Source organism: Caretta caretta, chromosome 2 (genome assembly GCF_965140235.1).
Source record: "Caretta caretta isolate rCarCar2 chromosome 2, rCarCar1.hap1, whole genome shotgun sequence".
In the NCBI taxonomy this organism is placed as follows: Eukaryota; Metazoa; Chordata; order Testudines; family Cheloniidae; genus Caretta; species Caretta caretta.
The window spans coordinates 182,137,728-182,152,071 of NC_134207.1; the positions used below are offsets into that span (position 1 = coordinate 182,137,728).

Below are 14,344 nucleotides of genomic sequence, written 5' to 3' on the forward strand. Positions count from 1 at the left end.
GGACCTCTCTTTTCTTAATGATACAAAGCGTTTCTCCCCCTATTTTGAGCTGTTTTTCAGTACTGACCTAACAGTACTGTTAGTAGAAGCTTAAAAAAAATATGCCACAACTTTTGGAAATAGGGGTTTTCTCATATCAGTGCACAAGAACTTATTTCTTGCTTGCTTGAATACCTGACTTTGAAGAGAGGGTTATTCACCTTGTGCAGTAACTGAGGTTCTTCAAGAAGTGTGTTCCTAATGGTACTCCACTTCAGGCAATTTTGAGAATTTGGTCAAGGCCCCAAGATGCCTCCCACCCCCAACCCCCGAACCACGTGCTGTAACAACCTGAGCATTTCCATGAGTTGTATTTCCTATTTCAAATAAAGAATGGCAGTTGGAGGCCCATTCTACACCTAAGAGCCCTCAGCAAGTTAATGGAAGTACAAAGATCCTAGGCTCAGGGACGCAAATACACCTAAAGTGGAGCACCCATAGGGACACTACTTGAAGACGAAGAGAGGGTTACTTATCTTGTGCTGTAACTGAGGTTCTTCAAGATGTGTGTCCCTATGGGTGCTCCACTTTAGGTGTATCTGCGTCCCTGGGCCTAGGATCGGAGGTTTTTATTAGCAGGGCCCGTTTGGGCTGCACATGCGCTTTCCTGTCTCGTGCCACGTGAAGCACCCACAGGGATACTACTCTAAGAAAAATAAGAAGTATTCCCATAACTTGTTTTCTTGTTTGTTTTTTCCTGTTGCAAGCATAACCATTTCAATACAAAGAATGCTCTGGTCAAATGGAGATTTTAAATAAAAGTGTAAGACAGAAAACAGCACCTGGGTAAAACTCAGACAGCAAGAAGATCAGATTAAAATGTATTAGTAACAAAAGAAAAATGGTTTCAAAATATTCCTTTAAATAAAAGTGTGAATTTGGTGCTAATGCCAGAATGACAGCCACAGCCAGCCTAAAGTCTTTTATCTATCCACAGACCAGTTACAGCACTGACTGTGACAGTGCAGACTCCCTAGTAATGTCCAAATAATGACCCAGAACTCCTCCCTTTAAGGGTGGGAAAACTGTCCAACATCTGTGCCACACAATACTTGATCTCTCTGTCAATAAGTCTGCCAATTAGTGTCATCTGTGATGGTATTCATTTTTGTGACGTTGACACTGGTCCACTGGGATTTGGACCATTAACTCATGAGCCCCCAAAGATCTATCAGAAGGTAGTATCTTTCACTCAGCCTACCTGAGTTGGATTCAAAACAACAATCTAGAGGTGATGATCTACATGCCCCATATTATCAATTTCCTAAACTATCCAGCCACTCTAAAAAATAAAAAAATAAAATAAAAAAAACCTCAGAAAATAAAGCGGGGGGAAAACCCTATGTGAAACAACAGCTGCAACAGTCTTAATAACAGTTCTTCAGCTGGTAATCAAAAGAAAACATACACTCAGGGCACTGGGTCTCTTGCTCTCCTGATACAATCATGCACATGACATGTGTTCATTCATCCCTCTGGAACTGCGCCTTCTTTCAGCTCTGTTCTTGTAAGCTGGCAGAGTAAGAAAATTCTTGTTTCAATTCCCTAATGGTTCACAAGAACAAAGCCAGCAGGAACAGGATCAGATGCAGCTCAGTTCACATCATACCTGCACTGGCTGCACAACAAACTCAGCATACAGGGTGTTTGGTCTTCTAAACCTTTGAGATGGGATTTCAAGTAGTACTCAAAAAAACACGTTTGTCTATGTGCTACAATGACACGTGCCAAAAGGCTAGCATTTATCTTATTGTGGTCAGATGTGTTTACCACCAGGTCACTTGAAAGAACAATTCTGCACCTCACCATAAAAAGGTGCCCACTGCTGTGCAGTAAGTTAAATGCTACCATTAAGCACACACATATCTGTTTACAGGATCAGGGCCTTAGTTGCTACCACCATACTTCCACATATTTTCATTGTTTTACTTGTAATACATTTGGCGCTTTCCACATACTTAAAATTCATGTCATATGATAGGATTTAATGATATACTTAGGATTTCTCAAAAGCGAAAAGATATTTAAAAAAGGCATATAATGATTGAGAATATTGGGGTTGGCCCCTTGCAAGGCCTGCAGCCTCATACCCCTTTCTTTAGTGAATGCCCTCCCGTAATCCTGCTTCCAATTCCCATTTATCGGGGAACTGGAATCCCTGTACTGGACAGTTGCTAAGTTATGACAACATGAACATATTATGACCTACAGGGCTGCTTTAGAGAAAATGGCACCCTGGGTGAACTTGTATTTTGGTGCCACCCCCATCACTCCTGGCCCCCACAAGCTCCCTGGGCTTACCCCTCTGTCCCCCATCACCTCTGGGCCCCACTGCCTCCCACAGTGTTTAATTTATATTGAAAGAGATGCCAAAGGCTAGAGCTCAGCCCTGGCACAAATTAAGCACTGGCACGGCAGCCTGATATTGGCGGGTGCTGGCCAGGCACCCAGCTCTGAACCTCCTGCATCAGTGCAGAAGTAAGGGTGGCATGGTATATGGTGTATTGCCACCTTTCTGCACTGCTGCTGTGGATCGTGGTGCCTGATGCCAGCATGTAGCTTGAGGCAGGCTTCACACTGTCACACGGGGGATGCATCTTGCCAGAACCCACAGCTCACCCAGGGCCCCATTTCAAATTTGGGGTAGGGAGGGAGGAAACTTTAATCATTATTTCAGGGATTACTTATGCATTTGAAAACTCTTAAGGTTTTTGCAGATAAATACTTAGGAATTAGCTGACAGGAGAACTGTATCTAATTGTTATATAAAGAAAAAATATATACAAACTCCAATTAAAGCCACGATTAAAGTTTATATTTAAATTTAGAACAATTAGGAGATAATACATCAAGATAGTCCCAATCCCAAGCCTTGAGGTATCAGTTCTGGAGCTTTAACACAGATATTAGAAACACGCGTTTAATACTTTGTACACTAACTTCAGTAGAGATAAATAAAAATAAATAAAATCTGTTTACTTTCTCTAACAGACACTCTGTGTTACTACCATTATCTACTCTATTTCAGTCAATTGTTTTTCACTAACAACATAATTTTAATACATGTAATTAAGGGTTTTCTTCTCTTTTATTAAGAAAGGGAATTTATTTTTATAATTATTTTGGCATTTATGTTTACTGATCACAATCATGTATGTGACTCACTAACATTTGACTCCATCATTGCTATTGGTATCATAGATGGAACTGCATTTATTTTCATGCAAATTTTAAGTTATTTTACAAATATAAGTAAAAATACAATTTGAAAATAAGCAACCTTCATCTGCCCAGTCTCTAAAGTTGTGTGTTTAGCTAATGTTTTTTAAACCGGTGCTGCTACGGTTAGTACAAGCTAAAGTTACATTCTAGAAGGATACTATTATTTGACTGTACCACTTTAAATAATGAATGACAAAGCACAATATGATAATAAAAGTAATAATGATAATTACTCTAGCCAGGACAGGTTAGGCATTTTAGAACTCACTACTCAAAGAATTAAATGTAAGCATAAGAAAGAAATAAAATTATAAAGCGCACAGACGTGCCGGACGCCGCTTCCCGCAGCTCCCATTGGCCGGGAATGGTGAAGCATGGCCACTGGGAGCTGCGGGGGCCGTGCCTGCAGATGGTCAACAGAAACAAAATGTCTTGCGGCCCACCGGTGGATTACCCTGATGGGCCGCATGCGAAGGTTGCCAACCCATGGCATAGACCGATCAAAAAATTAAAATAACAGCACTTTGAAAGAATAAAATTACCGAGAATGTATGTGCCTTGCAGAAGTACCAACAAGTAACAATAACAGCAACAACAATATAAGTATGTGTTCGGGGGTGAGTGTGAAAGAGTGTGTGAGCTCAGGGAGTGAGAGAGTTGTGGGAGTATGTGAGAGACCAAGTGCTGCCCCTTTAAGAGAATGGCACTCACCAGTCTGAAGGAAAACTCCTTCAGACACAGCAGCAACTGCCAGCAGCTCCGTCCCTCTCTTGGTGAGCCCTGTCCCCACACGCATACCCCCGCTCAGCAGAGATGGGGTACATGGCAGGGGCGGCAGGGGGCACCCTGACATCAGCGCCCTCCGTCCCCTCCCCCCAGCAGATAGGAAGCTCCCGGGAGCCTCTGCGGGGCGGCTCCAAGGCAGGGGGCAGGAGCCACGGGGCTGCAGACACCAGCAGAGCAGGAGGGGGAGGGGCACTCCTGCTCCAGAGGTGCCCCATTTATACCTGCTCCGGAGGTGCCCCCAGCCTTTACCAGTTCGCCTCTATGTAAGGCTGGCCCTAGATGTACTTAGGATTTACTTAGCCTACCCAACAGGTCCTTGGACGTTTGACAGGGGAAAAAAAAACAAAAACAAAAAAAAACACTGCCATGGCCAGTCTAGCAATGAGGGAAACATTCCTTCTCAGACCCCCAAAAGCTACTAAGCATGATGCCCACAGCAAGGCCCCGGCCCCACCCCCACCCCATACTCTCATCCCAACGAGAAAGAAGAGAGAACTGTTGCTCCAAGGCATAGAACAGTGCCTTGAGCAGGGAAAAGAACTTATCCTTGGGTACACGGGAGTCAATGGACTTTGCACTGTCCTATCCAGTTAATCAGCCAAGGATCCCCGCATCTCTTCCTAAGCCCACAAGGAAGCTCAGTACCCAGGAGGAAGGGAGAAAAAAAGTGCTGGCAATCCTAAAAGGGTCTCCAGGTTTTCTGACCTGCCTGCCCAGAAAAAGTCTCACGGGGAGGGATATAAGGGTGGAAACTGCAGATGGAAGGTACATACCACTGTTAGAAAATGGCTACAAACTACAAATATTAACTTTCCATCTGTTTCCCTTCGCTTTAGTTTTGTACAAGCCTCCCGGTTGCCCAGTGAAGGTATAGGAACAGTTTTATTGCATAATTTTTGGTTTTAACAAATCCAATGGCAACAGGCCATCTCATAAGACAATGCTGTAAGTGCCAAAGCAATTCAGTTATTGTGCGCACATTGCAACATTGTGAGTGGCTAAGAAGTCCAATTCTCAACTGACAATCCATACCACAGATAATGCAGTCAAAAGGTGCAGGGCCAGATGAAGAAGCCAGTGTACTACAAGAGCTTGAGGCCTACTGTACTTTCCTCTTCACTCACCTCTCTTCAGCCTCTTAGACTTCCTGGTGCAGAACAGTCCTCCAGTGTGGCTTGTTCCTAGCTGCATCTTCTCAGCTTGGGTTGTCAAAGTTTTTAAGTTCCTCTTGAAAATGTCCTTGAACCTGGACCTAGGTCGGTCCAGTGGCCTTAGAGCATCCTCAAGTTTTCCATACAGGAAATCCTTTGGAACACATCTATTGTTCACATGTTGCAGAAGACAAAGCCAGTTGAGATGTCTGTGTTTGAAAGTAGAGATTAGACTTGACAATCTTGCTATCTCAATTACTTCAGCAGCAGAAATTTTGGTTTCCCACTTAATATTTAGAATATGGTGAAGATAGCGGGTGTGAAAGGTGTTTAGTGAACAGAGTTGTCAGCAACAAGAAGTTTTCTCATCAGAAGATGTTTAACTGAGCTTCTTGCTCTTAGATGTGCAATGTTACAACATAAGAACTGCCATACTGGATCAGACCAATGGTCCAATTGTGGAGAGATTCACAGCTGTCTTCCACTGCTGGCTTCTAGCAGCCAGAAATTTAGGGTTACCCTGAGCATGTTGACCATACGGGCTAACAGCCATCTATGGACCTATCCTCCATAAACTTATCTAGTTCTTTTCTAAACCTATGCTTTTGACCATCGTTAAATCTCGTGGCAATGAGTTCCACAGGTTAGTTGTCCATAGTGTGAAAAAGTACTTCTTCTCAATTGTATTAAGGCTGCTTCCTATTAATTTCATCAGGTGACCCCTGGTTTTGAGTTGTGGGAAAGGGTAAATAACACGTCTCTATTCATTTTTCCCCACCATTCATGATTTTATATCTCTCTATCATATCCCTCTCTAAATCCTCTCTTCTAAACTGAACAGCCCTAATATTTTTAGTTTCTCCTTTTACAGCAGTGATCATACCAGTGATCACCTTTGTTGCCCTTCTCTGAACCTTTTCCGGTTCCACTAATATCCTTTTGAGGTGGGACGATCAGAACTGGACACAGTATTCAAAGTGTGGACTCACCATGTATTTATTTGGTGGCATTGTTATTTTCTGTCTTATTTTCTATTCCTTTCCTAATAGTTTCTAACATTCTGTTGAACTGAAGTTTTCAGAGAACTATCCACTATCCATGACTCCAAGTTCTCTTTCCTGAGTAGTAACAGCTAATTTAGAACCCATCATTATATATGTGTAGTTAATATTATTTTTTCCAACGTGAATTACTTTGTATTTATCAATGCTGAATCTCATGTCATTTTGTTACCCACCCAGTTTTGTGAGATTTCCCCCTGTAATTCTTTGCAGTCAGCTTTGGACTTAACTAGCTTGAATAATTTTGTATCACCTGCAAATATTGCCACTTCACTGTTCTTCCTGGTTACCTGGTCATTAATGAATATACTGAACAGCACAAGTCCCAGTACAGATCTTGAGGGACCTCACTCTTTCATTGCAAAAACTGACCATTTATTCCTACCCTTTGTTTCCTACCTTGTAACCAGTTACTGACCAATGAGAGGACCTTACCACCTAGTTTCCTTAAGAGCCTTTGATAAGGGATCTTGTCAAAGGCTTTCTGAACATCCAAGTGCACTATACCAACTAGATTACCCTTATCCAAATGCTTGTTGACACCCTTAAAAAATTCTAACAGATTAGTGATGCATGATTTCCCCTTACAGAAGCCATATTGACTCTTCCCCAACAAACCATGTTTATCTAAGTGTCTGGTAATTCTGTTCTTTACTATAGTTTCTACCTGATACTGAAGTTAGGCTTACCAGCCTGTAATTGCCAGGATCACCTCTAGAGGTCTTTTCAAAAATCAGTGTTACATTAGCACCTTTCAGTCATCTGGTACAGAGGCTTGTTTCAGTGATAAGTTACATGCTACAGTTCGTAGTTCTGCAATTTCATATTGGAATTCCTTCAGAACTCTTGGGTGTATACCATCTGGTCCTGGTAACTTATTACTGTTTTTATTTATCAATTTGTTCTAAAACCTCTTCTACTGATGCATCATAGGGCGACAGTACTGTTGAAGAGTTTTCCATAAGATCTTGTATGGAGATTACACCCTCGGTGCTAGATGAGAAAGCATTACAAAGCACCAGAGAGAAGAATATATTGAAGAGTTTTGATGCCAAAATATATCCCTGTTTGACATCACTGAGGATTTCATATCTGTCGGATTGATAAACATCATACTGGACTGTAGCCTTCATGCCATCATGGAAGGATCGAATCAGAACCAATTCTCTCTAGCAACTGGAAAAGGCCCTTTCTGCTGATCAGGTCAAAAGCCTTTGTAAGATCCAGGTAGGCCATGCAGAGAGATTTTCTTGTTCTTGACACTTTTTTTTGCAGTTCCCTCAGTGCAAAGACCATATCGGTATGCTTAATCAAATAGTACCCTGAACTATGTAGAATGGGGAAAAGGGCTCATTTTTCAAGGCCTCTGTCTCTTTCTCTCTCTGTGTTTGTGTCTGTCTGTCTGCGTATGCACACACACATCAACCACTAAATTGGCAACAAATGCTTTTAATTATTTTGGCTGAGATAAGTTTTCTGATAAGAAGAATTTAAATCCTAGAAAAAAGTTAAGCACAATTTGAACACTTTTATCTGGTTTCCCTGACATTTTAAGTTCATGCTCTCATTCAGTCAAATCTAATAGTTTTAACTTTGTTTCACCCATTACTGGTCATAATGATATTCAAGAGTTCATTCATGTTCTCTTTATTGTACTGTATCAAAGTTATCAACGGACATCTGGACAGTAAGTATGCTAGCCATTTACCAGCTACCCACTACTCTACACTACAAAAAATTCAGAAAAAAGTATTGCCCATTGGGGTGATTGAATAATTTGGCCCAAATTCAGGAGTTAATTCATGTCCTTTTTTATTCCAAGTTAATGTAACTCAGGAACATGACCCAAAAGATACACTTAGGTCTGGTGAAGAGTAGTACTTGGTCTTTCTTTAGCATCTCCTGAGATTAACATAAGAGCAGCATTCTCTTTCACCTTAGAGAATCTATTCATCTTTTGAAGAGAGAGCATGATTAAAACAGGGATAAAAATGAGGAGAGCCTATAGAAGGAAGTTTGTTAGGAGTTCACAAGGTTCTATGATCTTCCATATTTTTCCTTGAGCTCTGAGCCTTCCTCTATTATTATTTTGTAGCTTGTCACCATTGTAAGTGGAAAGAGCTCATAATTATGTTGCTGTCATCTGTCACTGTACAGGGATGGGGATGGTATTTTAAATGCACAGAATTTGTGGTTTAATGGATGTCCTGGTAGGAAGAAGACTGCAGTTGGTTCAAAATGTGCTCTGCCTCCCTGGTAATCCTAAGCCATATGTCACAAAACGAAGGGCTGCCTCACAATGGAGGAATAATAGTGATCCATAGGACGATTATCAGGTGACAAACCCACTTTACTGAGGCCAATTTGTTGCACAGCAAAGCAGGAGGAAGCTAAATTGTTAACTGGAGGACCCAGTGATGAGTTACTGAACACCACTTGTGGGGGAACAAGTCCTTAGGAAAACCTGTTGTGCTAAGGAAACATGAACCAAAGGCCATGCTCCTTTTCAAATGCAAAATTCCAAAGGGAAAATATAAAAGGAAACTAATTTCTCAATGGTGGTGGTGGTGAAAAAATTTTCAAAAGGCTCTCTCAGCAGAACAGAAGAGGAAAAAATCTGCTCCCCCATATGGAGGCAAAGAGACTGAGGAGAATGTGGTGGGTCCAGCAAACATTCCAGTAGGAGGAACCTTTGCTTTAAATATCTATGCCTCTATTAAGACAGACTGAAAAGAAACATACAAGGTATAACTTTTGACCAGAGCAGTAGATCCAACACAGCAGAGACTGGCATTGTCCTTTCTGATTCTGAAAGACACTACAGTATATCAGATAGGGGTACAAACTATTTGGCAAGCCATGTACAGTAGAAACTCAGAGTTATGAACACCTCAGAAATGGGGGTTGTTCATAACTCTGAACAAAACTTTATGGTTGTCCTTTCAAAAGTTTACAACTGAACATTGACTTAATACAGCTTTGAAAGCTTACTGTGCAGAAGAAAAACACTGCTTTCCCTTTATTTATTTTTAGTAATTTACATTTATCATAGTACTGTACTGTTTTTCCATTTTTTTTTTTTTTTTTTTTTGTCTCTACTGCTGCCTGATTGCACATTCCCAATTCCAAATGAGGTGTGTGGTTGACTGGTCAGTTCGTAACTCTGGTGTTCAGCTGCATTGCACCCATGGTGCTAGGGTCACTGAAACATAATCACCCAAGTTCAGTCCCTACATGATATATACAGGTTGCAAATGTTACAGATGTTTTCAGACATCAGCCTTTCTTCTCCAGGCAACAGTTTTAGAAATGCTGGCACTCAAACACAGATTATTAATAATAATAATAAAAAACCAACCCAAACCCTAAAACTCCCCAGGTATTTGTAAGATCCACATAAAGGAAGTTGTTTGTAATCCTGCGGCATGCATCCATGTGAAATACCTTCAAAAGACAATGAAATCTCATTAGACTCAAACTACACTGTCAGGAAATAAATAAAGTATACAGCTAAGTAACAGACTTCTAAATAAGATGCTGACATATGGTAAAATATCCCAGTGTAGAGGTTCTGTAAACGTCTCTGTTTTTAAGAAGTCATAAGTATTGTATTTCACACTAGAACATTTCCAGATTTGCTCCTTTTCCGCTCCTGTCCTCCTCCTCAAAAACATCTTCAAAAGTGGCCATTTACATTATTTTTGCTTTTGAAAAGCTTGTTAGTTACAATCTACCCAGCATTTGTTTACATAACTTGTGGTCATTTCACATACACTAATGAGAGAGCCTAGTGATTTTCAAGAAACAGCACTTTACTGTGCTTCATGAAATACCTATGATAAATAATACAGGTGCTTGCTTAGTAAAGAGTATTTTCTATACCATTTAGTATTCTCTTCTGGACAAAAGCAAAACCTACTGAACACAGAAATGGAATGACTAATAAATACACTTCATTTATCAGAAAACTCATGTAATTAGGAAAATCTTTCAAATTTCCATTAAAATTAAAGTACTGACATTCAAAACAGCTTTTTAAAAATAGTAACCGGATACCACATTGTATGTTATTAAGTTTATTAAAAAAATGTACCAAAACACATGTTGAACAAATTAGCACAACAAAGTACTTATTTTAGGCATATACATATTCGTAAACTTTTTTATTCTAAGCACAGCATGCTTTCAGACTTTAATTACCGTTTTGAGGTATTTCCATTACTTCCTATGTGGAAACCCTACTGTTAAAGCCCCAAGTTCTTTCCCATGCAGAACATCCTACTGAGACTTGGGTAGTTATAAGCACACTCTGAGATTTTTCAGAATTAGCCCAGGCTCTGAAACCTCATGAGGGAGGAGGATCTCTGAACAAGATCAAGCCGAACATCTACGCTGCTATTTTTAGCCCAGCAACCCAAACCCTGCAAGCCCAAATCAGCTGACGTGGCTCTGAGACTCTGTGCTGTAGGTTTTTTATTGCCATGTAAACATACTCTAGATAACTTAAGAGCCTACGTCCCACAGAAAATCAATGAGGCTTAGGCCCAGATTTTTAAAGGTATTTAGATATTGTGCTCAGCATTGCAACACCTAACTGATTTAGGAGCCTATGTCAACTATCAATGGGATTTAGCCTCTTAAGTGCCAAAAAACTTTTGAAAATGAAATTTGGGCTCCTAAACAAGTTAGCCATTACAATGCTAGCACAGCAGTGCCCAAGGACCTTTAAAAATCTGGGCCTTAGCGCTACTGAAAATGATCCTTAGGCACTTTTGAAAATTTTACCCTAATTCTTCAACATTTGACAAAAGGGTTGGGTTGGGTTTCCATTTCCAATGCTAACAATGTTTTCTACATATCATAGAAGTAAAGCAAGAATAAAATCTGTGATATTAAGCCCCTCCGGGCCTTAGGAAGAATATTTTCATGGCCCTGTAGAGAGATCAGATTTTCACATAAACAAGCAAAGACCAATTTAATAGCTATTTATAATATATTAATCTATGAATGCAGATTTTGTATTTCTTGAACTAATTTGCTTGACGAATTAAAGTGGGTATTATTCTGTCTACAGTAAAAATCCTCTCCTAGAAAAGAACTCTAAAAAAAAATAAAAAAAAATTTCGTACACTATACTATCCTAAATGCCATGCCTTTAGTTTGTGAGCATTCATAATACTTATTTCAAAAGGTTTATTCAAAGATCACTTTGTTGCATTTAAAAAAAAAAAATCTCTCTGGCAGGTCTCATCTCCTTTTCTGCAGAAATTGGACAACTTTTTGATATGACATTAACAGTTTGCAACACCATTAGCAACATTTGCTAAACTGCTTGTCGGGGAATCACACCAAAAATCAATTAGTATTATATGCATTTGTGACATGTCCACCAATGTATTTTTCTATTATTTATTAGCTTTCTTTCAAGAACCTTTCCAATGCTCTTACCCATTTTACAGAAATAAAATACAAAAGATAAATATTAAAACCCAGATAGGAACAAGAAATTATGTCTGGGACTGTCAAAGGAGCACAAGTTTGAAATTCTGGCTTTAGTGAAGTCAATGGTGAAACTCCCATTGAGTTCAATAGGGCAAGGATTTTACCCCAAGTGATAGAATTTCAAAGGAATTTAGATGCCTAATTACCTCAGGACCCTTCCCCTTTGAAAATCTGACCCTACATATAGTGCTGTATTCTGCTGTAGTTTGTGTGTGCTGTCACATACATTTATCCACTACCAGGAACAGCACATCACTACCTTTTCCCATAGCCACTTCTTATAGGGGATAGACTTCAAGTGGTGACAAAAGGATCCTGCCCCCTTCTTTTGGAGAATGCAGAAATAGGTACAGCTTGCACCAAACCCCTAAAGTTGGTCAGGCTCAACAAAATCACTCACAGGACTTTATTCCCCAGACGTCGGCCCTCCTCCAAGAAAACTCTATCCCTGGCCCCTTTAAGGTATGTCTCTGCCAATCAAAAATTCCTGAGTACAGGACAAATTGTCCTGAAAACAGCTATCATTCTGAGGTGGAAAGTAAAAAGCTGTTACAGAAACAGCGAGGATCCAAGCCATTTAGGACTCGCTTGTGGAATAATCCTAGCACAGCCATACATGGGAATGGAAGGGAATAATGATTACTTGGTCAGCCACGTCTTTGCTCTGGTTACTGGGAGGAGCACAGAGGTTGTGTGCCAGATGCTACCTCCAGCAAGCATGCAGAAAGAAAGCGGGTAAGGAGATGATGAAGCCTACCCCCCCCCCCATTTGCTAGCAAGCAGAACTAGTTGGCTGTACAGTGAGAGTAAGCTGCATCCTGAAAAATACGGTAGCAGTCAACTTTTCTCCCCTCCTCTCACACACTCGACAGCAGGGGTGCTGGAACACTTTTATAGTGGGGGTGCTCAGAGATCCTGAACCGAAATTAAACCCTGCATATGATGGAAACCACTTCAAGCCAGGGGATGCTGCAGCACCCCCCCGTACCCCTAGTTCCAGCACCTATGCTCTCTGGTGCACACAAGGTGGCCTGGGAAGAGGCACTGTGCTTTTCTCCATCTGCCCCTTACTCAGGCCATCGCATAAAATGCATCATCATCACTTAGCGAGCAATACCAATTTTAGCTTCTGGGTGGCACAGTATGCAGGTGTGGATCATCATATCTAAGTCTTTATCCAATGGAAATAAAGGTGCGGTGTATTCACTAGCCATAGATGGAAAAGGAGTTTAGGAATGATAGAACAACAGTGCACAGGTTCGCTATTAAAAACCCATAAATTATGAACAGTTACTGTATGGCAGTCTCCTCCACACATACCATTACTACAGCTTTCCCTTACACTTAGCATAGGAGATTTCTGTAGCATCTATCTGGTAACAGTTGACAAATGTCTTTTTAAGGCTTCTACAATGCTAACAGTAAATAGAATTACAAAATGTAATATAGTGTAATTAACTTTGTATTAAAGGTCTAAGTACACAATGATTTCCCTTATTGGGAACAACAGACTATTTAAAACTGCAAAAGCAGCCAAGAAAGTGGTTTAGTCCAAAGTAACCACATACATTTTTACTTCCCGTAGGAAATAATTTTTAGTATATTCTGTTTTGGATTCATGATCCATAGATCTCTAAACAATTCTGGTCAGAAACAAATTAAAAATTTCCCTCTACAATTGTTAAGCAGGAATATTTCCTTTCCCACTGAAGCCAGACTGTCTAACTTAAACTTACATACCACATTTTTGTAACAAAATCAAAAGTTGCCCAAAGCAAACAAATAGCTTTGGGTTACTTGGGTTTAAATCATCATCTTCAAGAGAACATCAACAATATGAGGGCCATTACTTGGATTCTTACTGACCATTTGTGGAACACAACACTATTTCTAAAAGATATATTATCAAAGAAAATGTATAAACAACCACATAGAATTATTTTTATTTTTTACTTCTCAGACCACAAAATGCTATATGCATTCCTAATATAAAAAAAAATCTACTCCATTGATAAACACTAGACTGTGATGAAGGCACATGGATTTTATGATGCTGTGAAAGAAATTAGCCACAGTTTGAAAGTGACATTTAATCACAAGCAATGGTAAGCAGAATTAAAATAGCAAGCAGTTCAGGAATGGAAATATTGTACATAGCCATATAACTGCCATAATAACTGCACTAAAGCAGAAAAGTGTTCTAAAAACCTTTGTAATTGGATTTAACAAAAATCAATATCCAGTCCCCACTAAGAATATGTCTGGGATGAGTCAATTCTTCACTTTTTTGACAAAGAGGAAAAACAATTTATGATATGGTTATGGTCACTGCCATGGTTGACAATATTTATCATATGGCTCCACTAACCATCCAGTTTATATTTTCACTAGAGAGCGAAGCAGTAGTGGTTCAGAGGATGCTGCTAATGCTACTGAACATTCAGGGAGAAATGAACTGCGAGGTAAGAAGACACCATTGGTTCGTATAAGCTCATAAATTGTGTTAAGTCAAACATACACCTGCTTGTCACTATATCCTGCAATCATCTCTTTTTACCATACCTCCTAAGCAGTAAAAGGTAC

The 14,344-nt window shown here is 40.0% G+C and overlaps 1 protein-coding gene across 10 annotated transcripts in view; it reads right to left on the reverse strand.

Annotated features, from left to right (window-relative positions):
* Positions 1 to 14,344, reverse strand: part of BBS9 (Bardet-Biedl syndrome 9) — a 455,972-nt gene that overhangs the window by 249,977 nt on the left and 191,651 nt on the right. Inside the window, exon 20 of one of the 10 annotated variants that reach the window (XM_048839056.2) lies at positions 9,367 to 9,703. The exons of the other annotated variants lie outside the window; for them this stretch is intronic. Coding sequence (XP_048695013.1) covers positions 9,593 to 9,703 — 111 coding nt within the window. The 3' untranslated portion in view covers positions 9,367 to 9,592. Of the gene's footprint in view, positions 1 to 9,366; positions 9,704 to 14,344 lie in introns of those variants that run through there. 10 annotated transcript variants of the gene reach the window in all.